The 13,385-nt window shown below is 40.8% G+C and overlaps 1 protein-coding gene across 1 annotated transcript; it reads right to left on the bottom strand.

Annotated features, from left to right (window-relative positions):
- Positions 1 to 724: 724 nt before the first annotated feature.
- On the bottom strand, positions 725 to 9,563 carry slc22a15 (solute carrier family 22 member 15). The gene is made up of 12 exons (XM_021580664.2): positions 9,390 to 9,563; positions 7,511 to 7,654; positions 7,214 to 7,346; positions 6,757 to 6,921; positions 6,446 to 6,575; positions 6,027 to 6,263; positions 5,688 to 5,828; positions 5,430 to 5,515; positions 5,242 to 5,350; positions 4,999 to 5,071; positions 4,627 to 4,785; positions 725 to 3,224 (listed from the first exon to the last, which is right to left on the bottom strand). The coding sequence occupies exons 1-12, from the start codon at positions 9,471 to 9,473 to the stop codon at positions 3,177 to 3,179; spliced, it is 1,509 nt and encodes a 502-aa protein (XP_021436339.2). The 5' UTR covers positions 9,474 to 9,563; the 3' UTR covers positions 725 to 3,176.
- Between the last annotated feature and the right edge of the window lie 3,822 nt (positions 9,564 to 13,385).

The raw sequence follows: 13,385 nt of genomic DNA, 5'->3' as shown, positions 1-13,385 counted from the left end.
TTTTAATAAGCAAATGAGGTCACCTTGAGGCTTCAGACTTTCCTTTTTGTTATTTAGTTTATACAACCATTCAACTGAATCATCTGACATGCCTTTCAATTGGCTTCTAATTAGACAGAGAATGTAAGTAACCTCACCCAGCCCCATGTAACACATCTTATCTACCTCAGGTGCATTACCTTCAATCACCCATCCACAAAATATTCTGCAGCAAGAGCTTGTGTGACAAATCTTCTGCATGCTGAAACATCATCTGGCACGCTTGCTGTTCAGAGTGAAGAATAGCAATTCCAGGACCTCAAATCAATGGTGGGTGAAAGCCTACAGCTCAAACATACAATAATGATGGAAGCAGACCACAAAACTTTATTTAAACTAGGCCAGTCAGTTAAGACCAAATTCTTACTAACAATGACAGCCTACCGGGGAACAGTGAGTTAACTGCCTTGTTCAGGGGAAGAACGACAGATGTTTACCTCGTCAGCTTGGGGGTTCGATCCAGCAACCTTTCGGTTACTGGATCGCTCTAACCACTAGGCTACCTACCGATAATGACTTTAAGTAGCATAAGCACTTCAGCTCGCATTAGGACGTAGAGTTATAAAATTGAAGTGCATCCAAGCTGTTTTGAGCTTGATATTAAGCTAACCCACATACTGTATAAATTATACATACATTAATTCAATACATTTTCTTTTCAATTCAACACCTCATTTCCACAAACTTTTGTTGGAGATTGTTTATTTACTTCCAACAGGGAATTTCTGTGCTGGCAAGCATACAGTGTCAGAGGAATATAAATCAAAACAATGATTACGGTTTCAACTCTTCAACTCACTCCAACTGTTTGCTGAACCGGTGGTACGGGCCAACTGCCATAATTATAAGTGATGGGGGAAAAAAACATTATGCGGTTACGTCATTCTTTGATGAGAGCTTCTGGCCGATATGGTTGTTCGGGGGCCTCTCCTGTCTGCGTCAATGGTGACAATCACCTCACTAGGGTAAAAGGCCAAACGTGACCTGAGTTCAGGCAGTGACCACTATAATTACTTATAATAAACAGTATTAAGATTTAAAAGATTCAAATGTCCATGAACATTACAATGCACCCCTGTTCCATGTCATTCTCATATTATTATGCAAGCTACCATTCACAATTGGTGTTACCTCCGTCATTAACTATTTATAACTCCGGAATCAGCACAATGTAAACCAATTACCTTGAATACTGTACAAATCGTCAACAATGTCCAATATAGATATTTATACATAATCTGTATTCACATTGTAACTAGCATATGATCTGTCCAGCAGAACACAGAAATTATATTTATATGGAAACTGAAACAAGCCATTTGAACTTCAGTGACTTGATTTATAAATGTTGCGTACACACAAAATATGCATGCCTGTTCTCACACAAAAGTTGGTATTTATAAAAACTGAACTTTACATGAGAAAGTGCTATCCTCCCACAAACTTTAGACCATGCATACACTGTTTCTAGTGGTTGAAGTCCTGCATTGCAAGAAAGCAAATAACGTAGCCTAGTCGTAGCCTTATGAATAGATGTCATCATATTTTCACAACATAAAACAGGTATGCCTAGCTAAATAAGATGCTATCATTTTCCATTTGTGATAAAAGAAAAATCAATGCATCATCACATTCTAAAATAATTTGAAATAAGGCATATATATTTGCTATTATTTATTTAATTTCCACAATCATTTCACCTTTGATGGTTTCGAAATAGCCTACAGGCAGACAAGTTAAGATGGGACGAATGGTAGTTTATCACTAATTTAAAATTGTACCCACTTCCCAGTAGTAAATAGATAAGCTATTTCAAGCAGCCTATTTTGCTCTATGCGATCTGAAGCGCAGTTTAACAGTAGAACAGATGGTTCACAGGCCATGTCCGAGCACTGTAATGTGAAATGTAGATATTTCATTTACAAACATAGTACATATCAACCATCGCAGAATAAATTCCTCACCTTTTCTGGCCATGATGAGTTTATATTCTTGTAGTAGCTATACAACAAATTACCACACGCATCTCATTTAACTGGGATTATTAGTTAGAGCAAAATTATAAATAGCCTATGTATCCGACAGGGTGCGCGGTTTATAACATACAGTAGAATTTGACAGGTGAACAGAGAGTTGATATTTTGCATTGAAGTGTGTAGGCTACCACTAAGGTCACTGTTTACATTTTACAGAGTAGACAATGTATCAGAATTCGCAGGTAGTGCAGCATATTTAGGTTTGGGAAAAGGTTCATGCAAAATGTTGCATTTAACCGGTCTGTTTACAGGTCCACAAGAACATGCAATTGTTTGTCGTTCAGAAAATTTCAAATACCCAGATTTACTCCACCTCAAAAACACCCATCATGAACCTTTTAACACCCTTATTTTCGGTATAGTTTGAAAGTATTGGAATTAGGCCAAGACAGTATCTAAAGGAAATAGCAATAGAAAATAAAACATTTAGCCAATCCCTCCAAAGGCATGTGATCAAGGTCACCATTGCTATTTCCTTTAGATACCGTCTTGGTCTAATTCCAATACTTCCAAACTATACATAAAATAAGGGCGTTATTGTCATCACAAAAGGTGAATGATGGGCATTTTTCAGGTGGAGTAAATGCTCGGTCACAGTTATGACAGGTCTGATTTACAATGGGAAACCTGCATATGAATGGTGTGTGCCAAGTTAACTGCACGCACAAAAATATTGAGATTTTACAGAAATGGCGCACGCGGCTATTTAGTGTTAAATGTACGCAACAATTATAAATTAAGCCCCCGATGGCTACTTGGAAAAGTAGAAACTGAAAACTTTGGCAGTAATTGTAGTTCTCTTCCATTTGATACCACATGATTACTTGATCAATTCACTGCGGCTAAACTGCGATTTTCACTGTAAAGTACAAAAAGTATCACACATACAAAGAGAGAAACAAAATAACACGAAAACATTGTAAACATGTGTGCCGTTCCCTGTAAAAATGGACCACCATCCATCACGGCATGACCCGTCCTTGCTTCACCATGGAAACAGAGCACATCGGGTCACTTGTGAGAAAGCACTTGTGTGTGGACAGGCTTCGAGAGTCTCTCCTGTCGGATTGCCTCTGACTGTTCTCTTGTTCAAAGAGTGAGTCACTGATTGTGGTTGGTTTTCGATTGGTCCTCTTCAAACAAGTGTGTCTGTATAACGGAACACAAACCAGCCACCCAAGATACAGACTGTTAAGCAGGTATTACATTTAAGATCATTGTAAACTTGCATTTGGATAGGGGGCGTAACTAGTCTCACCTGACCATCCTTCTCAATCCAGTCTCAACTATTGAAAGTCTGGAGAACATCAATACTGGATTTTCATTTGAATGGGAGCGCTGGCCTTCAGAGCTTGAATTTGCCCCCAGGAGGCATTTCCTTGTTTTTCGTTTATTTCAATGTTTTTCTATTTCCCTACAGTGTCAGACATAGGCTGACTCCGTTTGGAGCACCACCGATGCAAAACATGTGATGGGTTGCAACATTCAAACCAATCACTAGTTATACTCCACCCCTTTATATTTTCTTCCTGAGAACTTCGCCAGGCTTTTGAAACACAGTACAAGTAAGATTTTGGACACGCCTACTCATTCAAGGGTTTTTATTTTGACCATTTTCTACATTGTAGAATAATAGTGAAGACATCGAAACTATGAAACATATGGAATCATGTAGTTACCAAAAAAAAAGTATTAAATCAAAATACATTTTATATTTGAGATTCTTCAAAGTAGCCACCCAAATGTCAAGAACTTTTTAAAGTTTCTTCGAGTGCAGTCGTAAAAACCTTCAAGAGCTATGATGAAACTGGCTCTCATAAGGACCGCCACAGGAAAGGAAAACCCAGAGTTACCTCTATTGCAGACGATAAGTTAATTAGTTACCAGCCTCAGAAATTGCTGCCGAAATAAATGCTTCACAGAGTTCAGGTAACAGACACAACATCAAATGTTCAGAGGAGACTGCGCACCACTAAGAACCCACCACTAAAAGGACACCAATAAGAAGACGACTTGCTTGGGCCAAGAAACATGAGCAATGGACATTAGACCGGTAGAAATCTTTTCTTTGGTCTGATGAGTCCAAATTTGAGATTTTTGGTTCCAACCGCTGTATCTGTGAGACGCAGAGTAGGTGAACGGGATGATCTCTGCATGGATAGTTCCTACCAGAGTGGAGAAAAAGCAGCCAACAAGCTCTCAGCATGTGTGGGAACTCCTTCAAGACTGTTGGAAAAGCATTCAGGGTGAAGCTGATTGAGAGAATGCCAAGAGTGTGCAAAGCTGTCAAAGCAAAGGGTGGCTCCCTGGAAGAATCTCAAATATATTTCAATATGTTTAACCATTTTTTTTAGTTACTACATGATTCCATGCATTCTGCCATAGTTTTGGTGTCTTCACTATTAGTCTACAATGTAGAAAATAGTCAAATGAAGAAAAACCCTTGAATGAGTAGGTGTCCAAACTTTTGACTGGTACTGTACGTGAGTAGCTCGACGTCCGAAGCTAGGGGGTAACTTGCCCAATATAATGAACAGAGTTATGATCCTACCTTGGTCTCTACAATGCGGTGGTAAGCAGGGCTGCTGAGCTCATCCAGTGTCTCTGTCACAGGTTTGTTAAGTGTCTCAGGGAGAAGGAGACCCAGGCAGCCAGCAGAGATCCCACTGAGACAGAACACCAGGAAGGGCATAGAGGTGTGTAACTCTCTCTGAAACACATAGCAAACAAAACACAGCTTAAGCTTGAGGGGTTCAAATGAATACCATACATTATGACAGAAGGCAAAACAAAACTTCGGTTTACCACAATTTGAACACTTAGAAAGCCCAAAGTGGTCCTCGTACTTGAATACAATTGTGAAAACAAAAAAAGACTGATGATTTTTGTCCCTTGTCATATTAATGATATTCTGCTGACGTACCATAGAGGGCACAAAAGGGGCCAGGATCCCCCCGACTCTGCAAGACATTGAGCAGACCCCAAGACCAGCATTCCTGACATCAAGACAAAGCACTTAACATTACTTAAACACCTCTCCAACATTCAAAACCATATTGCATTGTGAGAATTGACACTCATATTACACAAGCAAAAATGGGAGAATGGCACCCTCTACTGTACTTCATAGAAGTAATTTAGTGGGATCTGTTTGCACTGCACTCACCTTACAGCAGTGGGGTACAGTTCAGTAGTGTAGACATACACTATGTTGAAAGCCGCACTGACCAACAGCTTTCCTAACAAAGCTAAAGAAGTAGCATTGAACAATGCCCCTAAATAATAAACAAATAGATTAATAAGCAAAATAATGAATCAAAGCTATCTAATATACTGTAGATGGAATGCCCTTACCAGCAGTTACTGGAACCAACATGGTGCATAGACACGACAAGCCAGCTAAAGCCAGAAAGCTGGCCATGGTTTTCCTTCTCCCAGCCCTAAAAAACAGGCACAGATTCCAACTGTTTAGCACAGCTGAGGAGAATATATGGTCTTGTGAAACTATTACGATTCAACTTCTGAATTATTAACCATAAATCAAGACATTTATTCAGTGCACCACTGACACTTCAATTCATAGAATATCATCACAGGTGGTGAGAATCTTACCACTGCTTGTTTATGAAATAGATACAGAGAGGGTAGGCTGGGAGCTCCACTAGTCCATACATGGCAACACTGAAGTAGCGGTTCCCACTGTCCTCACTGGCATTCATGGTCAGCCCATAGTACACCAGGCTGCAGGAATACCTAAAGAACATCCACAGACAGTGTCAATCTAAGTTTGGTTATGTTTAAAGTCTTCAGTGTGAAAGGACTTTAAAACAATGTATACTGAACGTACGCATCGTTGTGAGCTGTTGATACCGTCTGTGCACTATTAATGACATTGCAAAAAGTGAGTCCCTCTGGTTTCCCAGTGGTTCAGCTCATGATGTGCTAACTCACCAGACATACATGAGCACCACGGTTCTCCAGCGGAGCACTGTGTGGGTGAACAGGTCGAGGAAGCCAGGGCCATTGTTGCCCTGGTTACCAGTCTTGACAGAGCCAGGACACATACGGAGCTTTACTTTGGCTGCAGCGTTGCTGTTCCCATTCCGCACAGCTATATACTGCAAAACCTCCTCCGCCTTCTCCGTGTAACCACGGGAATACAGCCAGCGTGGAGACTCCGGGAGAGTCCTGCCTCAGCCAGAAAAACAAGAACAAGAAAGAAAAACAGGAGACGAAAAGGTCAACTTGCTATTTGTTTCATCAGAAAACTACAGTCTCACACATGCAGTAAAATGTATTGGGAAGGGTGTCAGTAAAGGTTCTAATGCAATTGCTTTCTTGGAATAATCATCCTAAAAAAAGTGACTTACACACAAAGTAGAAAAAACAGGACGCCAGGAGAATTAGCTGCTGTTGCCAGGGTACGCCATGGTCTGATATAGTAGCCAAGGGCACCAAACAGGGCAATACCCACAGCAAAGGTCATATTAGTCAAGGTCCCTGAAAAACAAAACACCAGACAACTTTTAAATAATTTGGAAAAAACACTTTCCAATAGTGTCAGACCACTTTCTTATGTGGACGGACTGACTACAATTGACCCTTCGTCCAATCCTAGTCCCCCCTTCCTTAGTTACTGTAGCTGGTAAACATTTGTCATTGTCATGATGATTATTTGTACCTGTCATGGCCCAATAGGCCTTGCCCACATACTCCTGGGTGAGCACAAAACAGACGAGGGACATACCCCCATTCATCAGACCCACCAGCAGGCGCGACAACGCAAACACCTCATAGCTGGGAGCAAAGGCTGTGGCATAGCCAAACACCACCTCAAAGAACAGAGCTGAGAGAGAAACAGAGCAAAAAAGTTGGTTTGTCAAAGAGAAGGTTGCTTAAAGAACATGTTATCAATGATGTAGCAGTCCACAAGCAAAAGGTTGTTTTTTTTAATTATGAATGATGAGGCCTAACCATAGCTCTCAGATGTTTACCAGTGACACTATTAGCTGGGCTGAAAAGCAGCCTGCAAGGAAGCAGTTCAGAACAACATTTCCTAACATTTCCTAATGACTGCTATATCATATCAGCCAGTCATTAAGATCAAAATATGAAAAGTTATGAACCTCATTTGTCACCTGTTAGGAAGACTGGTTTCCTTCCAATCTTGTCAGAGAGGGGTCCAAAAAACACATTTCCTATCAAGACCCCAGCAAAGAACAAAGAGCCTGCCAAGCTGACCTTGTAAGACTGTTGCTTTAGAAGGAACCACTAAGAGAAAAGGAAGGAAAGAGACAGGAAGATGGCATTCATAAATTATCATTGTGTAGATTATTTTTAAGTGTGTTAAATACCATACACAGGTGTGAATGACGCTACATTCTCAAGCACGGCACATTTTTGCTCCTATTGAATCATGAACGGTGACCGCTCACCTCCGTCACAATGGAGTTGACATCCTCTGTAAATGTAACGTGTTTGATGAGCTCCTCATGGTTGGAGTGGTCACCTTGTTCAATGTGGTATTCTGGTATAGCGCCAATGAGCACAATGAGCATGGACTGGCATGCCATATACACCTGGAAAACAAAACCAAGCTGAGTGCCAAGCAAGTAATAAAGGCCAAGCTACCCAAGTGATCTATCCATCACTGGTATTTAATTAGCTAGCTCCTTTCACACATTCTGCATTGGAACAGCCTGACCTGCTCAAATCCTCTGAAATTCCAGAGATTGGCATGGTAGAGCTGGGGAGCTCGGAAGGTACCGGAACGCATTAAAAAAAAGAACCCACCTTTATAATAAAGCATTGAATGTATATCAACACATTTGCCGAGTGACATAGGGCAGAAGAGTAGAGCCACTTACAGATGTTACACACATGGGGACATTATTTTTGGGGCCGAAGGTGCCGGAATTGTTGGGGCCTTTTATAGACACATTTCATGCAATTCTTCGTAATTTTACATTAATCTTTTTTTAATGCTGCGTTCAAAACTGGGAACGCGGAGCTGGAAAATCTCCAACTGGGAAATAGGGAAAAAAAAGCTCTGACTGTGAAAATGTTTGGGACATTCATCTAACTCAGAATTCCAAGTGGGGAACTACCTGAAGATGGATCACTGATGCCATGATTGGACCTCGTTTACTCCCCCTGAGTTACCAGTTGTTTTGAAAGCACCATAATACTGCACAAATGATCGAAATGACACCGAAACTGAGATCAGTGAAAACGACCCTGTCTTGAATCCACATCAATAGCCTAGATTTATGGAGACAATGAGGAAATTATATATTTTTTAAATGCTTTCCAGTTTCACCCAATGATATGCAGCTCACTCGCTGGTGATGGCATATTAGTGATGGCGTTAATTCAAATTTTTACATTGCAAAAAGTTAATTATCTTGAGGTAAAGTATTCAGCCAAATAGGTTCCGGAATGACACAGCCACAGGTGTCAGATCCTGTTCCAGCAGTCATTTAGCAAATGCTCTTATCCAAAGCGACTTACAGGAGTAATTAGGGTTAAGTGCCTTGCTCAAGGGCAGAAACATTTTCCACCTAGCCGGCTCAGAGATTCGAACCAGCAACCTTTCGGTTAATGGCCCAACGGTCTTAACCGCTAAATTAACGGTTGTGAAGTAGGTTGTCAAGGAAGTTGTCAAGGTAAGTGAATTTGTGTTTACACAAGTCCTCCCGCCCTCACCTACCGTCCACCAATCATGTCAATGCAGAGCTATATGAGACCTCATTTTTACCAAATTTGAGAGGCGCAAGGCGATGCGGTATGGTGCTCAATTTGTCCTCTGCGTGCCTCCAGAGACTTGACAATTGCGTCACACCACCCATACAGCGCCTCCGAAACACATTTTCGGATCAAGCATAAATTTGCTCTTAGATATTGGGTTATAGGATAAACCATTTGTCATATTTCATTTATAAGTTATATTCTTCAAGAACTGAGTAAAATTAATTAAAATGGCCATTGAACAGAGGGAAATATTGCAGACTGTGGCTTTAATGGGTATGCAAATGACGGGAGAGATAGCTTGCTAGGATTCAGCAAGCTACTTCAAAGCTTCTGTGATTTCATTATCTAGCCAACTAACGTTAGCTAAGTAGCTTAGCTATGGCTCGATAACAATAACAGCGACAGACTACTAGCTGGCTTGCCCCACACTAAGTTTGACCACATACTTCAATGCATTCAGAAAATATAGTAAATGTATTAGATTGCTAGCTAATACAGCTAGCTAACTAGCTGTGGGTGGCATACGTTTTCCGCGAAAAAAAAAGGAAAGTTAATAAAACAAACCTGAAGCAACACAAGAACCAACACCATCTGCTTCTGATATGATCCGAATTCTCCGACTAGTTGAAATGCCTCTTCTAAATCCATTCCAAGAGGAAACAATATTCAAGCACATCACACCAATTTGACAGACTGCGCAAACATCATTTCGCAGACGTGGATTACTATCACATGTTATCATATAGGGAAGCGTATTGGTCAAGGAGACGAAACAGAATACGGCGCATGCGCAGCAGTAACTAATTGGGCGAATTCGTTCTGAACGTATGGATGGATACACTGTGATCAATTGGAGGCTAAAGAAATGAGCGTATAGAAGAACTCTGAGATAGCCTCCAGGCAATGGCGACCCATCATTCAAGGCAGGTTTTGAGCCCCACATTTTTAGCATGCTATTTTGTCATTTATACGTGTCACATATCAGTTTGCAATTTTTTTTTAAATAAAATAAAACATCATTGAGTTAATAAAGCCGCATACAAACTTGGTCCCTTTTTTTATTCCTTGAGTAAGCCACCTCAAAATGCTGGTGTTTTAGCCTAGCTCAGTGCTTTCAAATCAAATCAAATTTTATTGGTCACATACACATGTTTAGCAAAATGCTTGTAATGCTTTTTCCGAGTTCTGTGGTGATGGGGCAGCCAGCAGAAAATATGGAGAGTAGGGGTTGGTAATGTTCTCTAGTTGCGCCGTGATTGGCTCAGCAAAATCTAAGGGTAGAGCTTAAAAATTAATGCCCCTTCAGTGCTACCATATAATTACATTAGAAGTGCCCATCGAAGAAGGCACAAGGTCAATGGCCACAGGTAAAATTAAGTCAAATCAAGTTATAAGTTATACAGTGGCAAGTCAAATCAAATCAAATAGTATTGGTCACATTCACATGGTTATCAAATGTTAATGCGAGTGTAGCGAAATGCTTGTGCTTCTAGTTCCGATAAGGCAGTAATATCTAACAAGTAATCTAACAATTTCACAACAACTACCTTATTCACACAAGTGTAAAAGGATGAATAAGAATATGTACATAAATATATGGATGAGCAATGGCCGTGCGGCATAGGCAAGATGCAGTAGATGGTATAGAGTACAGTATATACAGTGGGGCAAAAAAGTATTTAGTCAGCCACCAATTGTGCAAGTTCTCCCACTTAAAAATATGAGAGAGGCCTGTAATTTTCATCATAGGTACACTTCAACTATGACAGACCAAATGAGAAAAAGAATACAGAAAATCACATTGTAGGATTTTTAATGAATTTATTTGCGCTGTTGCGCCTTCTTCACCACGCTGTCTGTGTGGGTGGACCATTTCAGTTTGTCCATTATGTGTACCTTGAGGAACTTAAAACGTTCCACCTTCTCCACTACTGTCCCACGATATGGATAGGGGGGTGTTCCTTCTGCTGTTTCCTGAAGTCCACGATCATCTCCTTTGTTTTGTTGACGTTGAGTGTGAGGTTATTTTCCTGACACCACACTCCGAGGTCCCTCACTTCCTCCGTGTAGGCCGTCTCGGCGTTGTTGGTAATCAAGCCTACCATTGTAGTGTCATTTGCAAACCTTATGATTGAGTTGGAAGCGTGCATGGCCACACAGTCATGGGTGAACAGGGAGTACAGGAGAGGGCTGAGAATGCACCCATGTGGGGCCCCACAACAACAGACAAACACAGTCTGCTTAAACCAATAACAGACAAACAATTATACGTTTTCATGTCTCTATTGAACACTGTGTAAACATTCACAGTGCAGGGTGGGAAAAGTACGTGATCCCTTGGATTTATTAACTGGTTGACCCTCCTTTGGCAGCAATAACCTCTGTATAACCTTCTGTAGTTGCGGATCAGACCTGCACAACGGTCAGGAGGAATTTTGGACCATTCCTCTTTACAAAACTGTTTCACTTCAGCTATATTCTTGGGATGTCTGGTGTGAACCCCTCTTGAGGTCATGCCACAGCATCTCAATTGAGTTGAGGTCAAGACTCTGACTGGGCCACTCCAGAAGGCATATTTTCTTATTTTGAAGCCATTCTTTTGTTGATTTACTTGTGTTGTGGGTTGTTGTCCTGTTGTATCACCCAACTTATGTTGAGCTTCAATTAGCGGACAGATATCCTTACATTCTCCTGCAAAATGTCTTGATAAACTTGGGATTTTATTTTTCCGTCGATGATAGCAAACTTTTCCAGGCCCTGAGACAGCAAAGCAGCCCCAAGCCATGATGCACCCTCCACCATATTGTACAGTTGGGATGAGGTTTTGATGTTAGAGTGCTGTGCCTTTTTTTCCTCCTCACAGTGTTGTGTGTTCCTTCCAAACAACTGAACTTTAGTTTCATTTTTTTTGCCAGTAGCACTGCTGAACATCCAGGTGCTATTGCGAACTTCAATCATGCAGAAATTGTTTTTTTTTGGACAGCAGTGGCTTCTTCCGTAATGTTCTCCCATGAACACCATTCTTGTTTAGTGTTTTATGTGTTCCAGAGATTTCTGTAAGTCTTTAGCTGACACTCTAGGATTCTTCTTAACCTCATTGAGCATTCTGCGCTGTGCTCTGGCAGTCATCTTTGCAGGAGAGCCCCTCATAGCGAGAGTAGCAACAGTGCTGAACTTTATTTATATACAATTTGTCTTACAGTGGACTGATGAACATCAAGGCTTTTGGAGATACTTTTATAACCCTTTCCAGCTTTATGCAAGTCAATAATTCTTCATCTTAAATCTTCTGAGATCTCTTTTGTTCGAGGCATGGTTCACATCAGGCAATGCTTCTTGTGAATAGCAAACTCTAATTTTGTGAGTGTTTTTTATAGGGCAGGGTAGCTCTAACCAACATCTCCAATCTCATCTCATTGATTGGACTCCAGGATAGCTGACTCCTGACTCCAATTATCTTTTGGAGTCATTACCCTCATTACCCTTTACAACCTACACTGTGAATGTTTAAATTATGTATTCAATATAGACAAGAAAAATACAATAATTGTTGTGTTATTAGTTTAAGCACACTGTGTTTGTCTATTGTTGTGACTTAGATGAAGATCAGATCAAATTGTATGACCAATTTATGCAGAAGTCCAGGTAATTCCAAAGGGTTCACATACTTTTTATTGCCACTGTTTCTACAGTATCTTTGATTGGACTGATCATGTCAACATCATACTTTCAAAATCTTAGCTAGCAAGCTAGCAGTCATCATCATGAATCAAGTCGACAAGTCTACTGGCAAATCCTTTTCATTCTGAAGAGAAATAATGAAGAGAAATTATAGATAAAACGTATCAGTGCTCATCGGCCATTGAACATAAACATTACACAACAAGTTGGAAATCGCAAATTCAACAATGAGTGGTTTGGAAGGAATCAGTGGCTACCTGCAAGCATTGCAAAGCAATCACTAGCCTGCTATTCAGTGGAGTTGGTGTGTGGTCCCAAGTCTGGGTTTAAGGGTCTCTTTTCCAAGTTTAAAAAGCTAAATATTCAACATTGGCCATGTTGTCAATCCAGCATGACTTCTGCCGCGCTCAAAACAACTGGAAAGTTGGAACTAGGAAATCTAACTTCAGTGAGTTCAAGACAACGGAGGAGCTCCAACTAGGAAAATACGTTTTGAACAGTCATCCAACTGGGAATTGCAAGTCGGGAACTCTGGCCTATCTCTCACTGATGTGGTCATCCTGTCTGGGTTGGCGACTGAAAGAGACTGAAACCAGAGATCTGTATATAATGACGAAATGCTCATATATCCGCAATGGGCGTCTTTGTTCCAAAGGCGGGAAGGCAGGCGACAAGCTTAGGTCTGCATATTATGCACATGGAAACGCATTGGGTTTATTCTGGACACATTTTGGTGAGTGAGCTCTCTCGTTTCGCCTTTTCCTCTCTGCTGAAACGACACTACATTACCAAAAGTATGTGGCCACCTGCTCGTCGAACAACCTACTCCAAAATCAAGGGCATTAATATGGAGTTGGTCCCTCTTTTGCTGCTGTAACA

The sequence above is a fragment of the Oncorhynchus mykiss genome, chromosome 23 (assembly GCF_013265735.2).
Source record: "Oncorhynchus mykiss isolate Arlee chromosome 23, USDA_OmykA_1.1, whole genome shotgun sequence".
In the NCBI taxonomy this organism is placed as follows: Eukaryota; Metazoa; Chordata; class Actinopteri; order Salmoniformes; family Salmonidae; genus Oncorhynchus; species Oncorhynchus mykiss.
This window is presented reverse-complemented; position numbering and strand designations above follow the sequence as displayed.

Coding starts and splice junctions, on each gene's coding strand:
- slc22a15 (XM_021580664.2), bottom strand. CDS start 9,473: ATGGATTTAGAAGAGGCATTTCAACTAGTCGGAGAATTCGGATCATAT. Junction 6,922..7,213: donor GAAACCAGTCTTCCTAACAG/GTGACAAATGAG, acceptor TTTCTCTCTCAG/CTCTGTTCTTTGAGGTGGTG. Junction 4,786..4,998: donor CCCCTTTTGTGCCCTCTATG/GTACGTCAGCAG, acceptor TATGTGTTTCAG/AGAGAGTTACACACCTCTAT.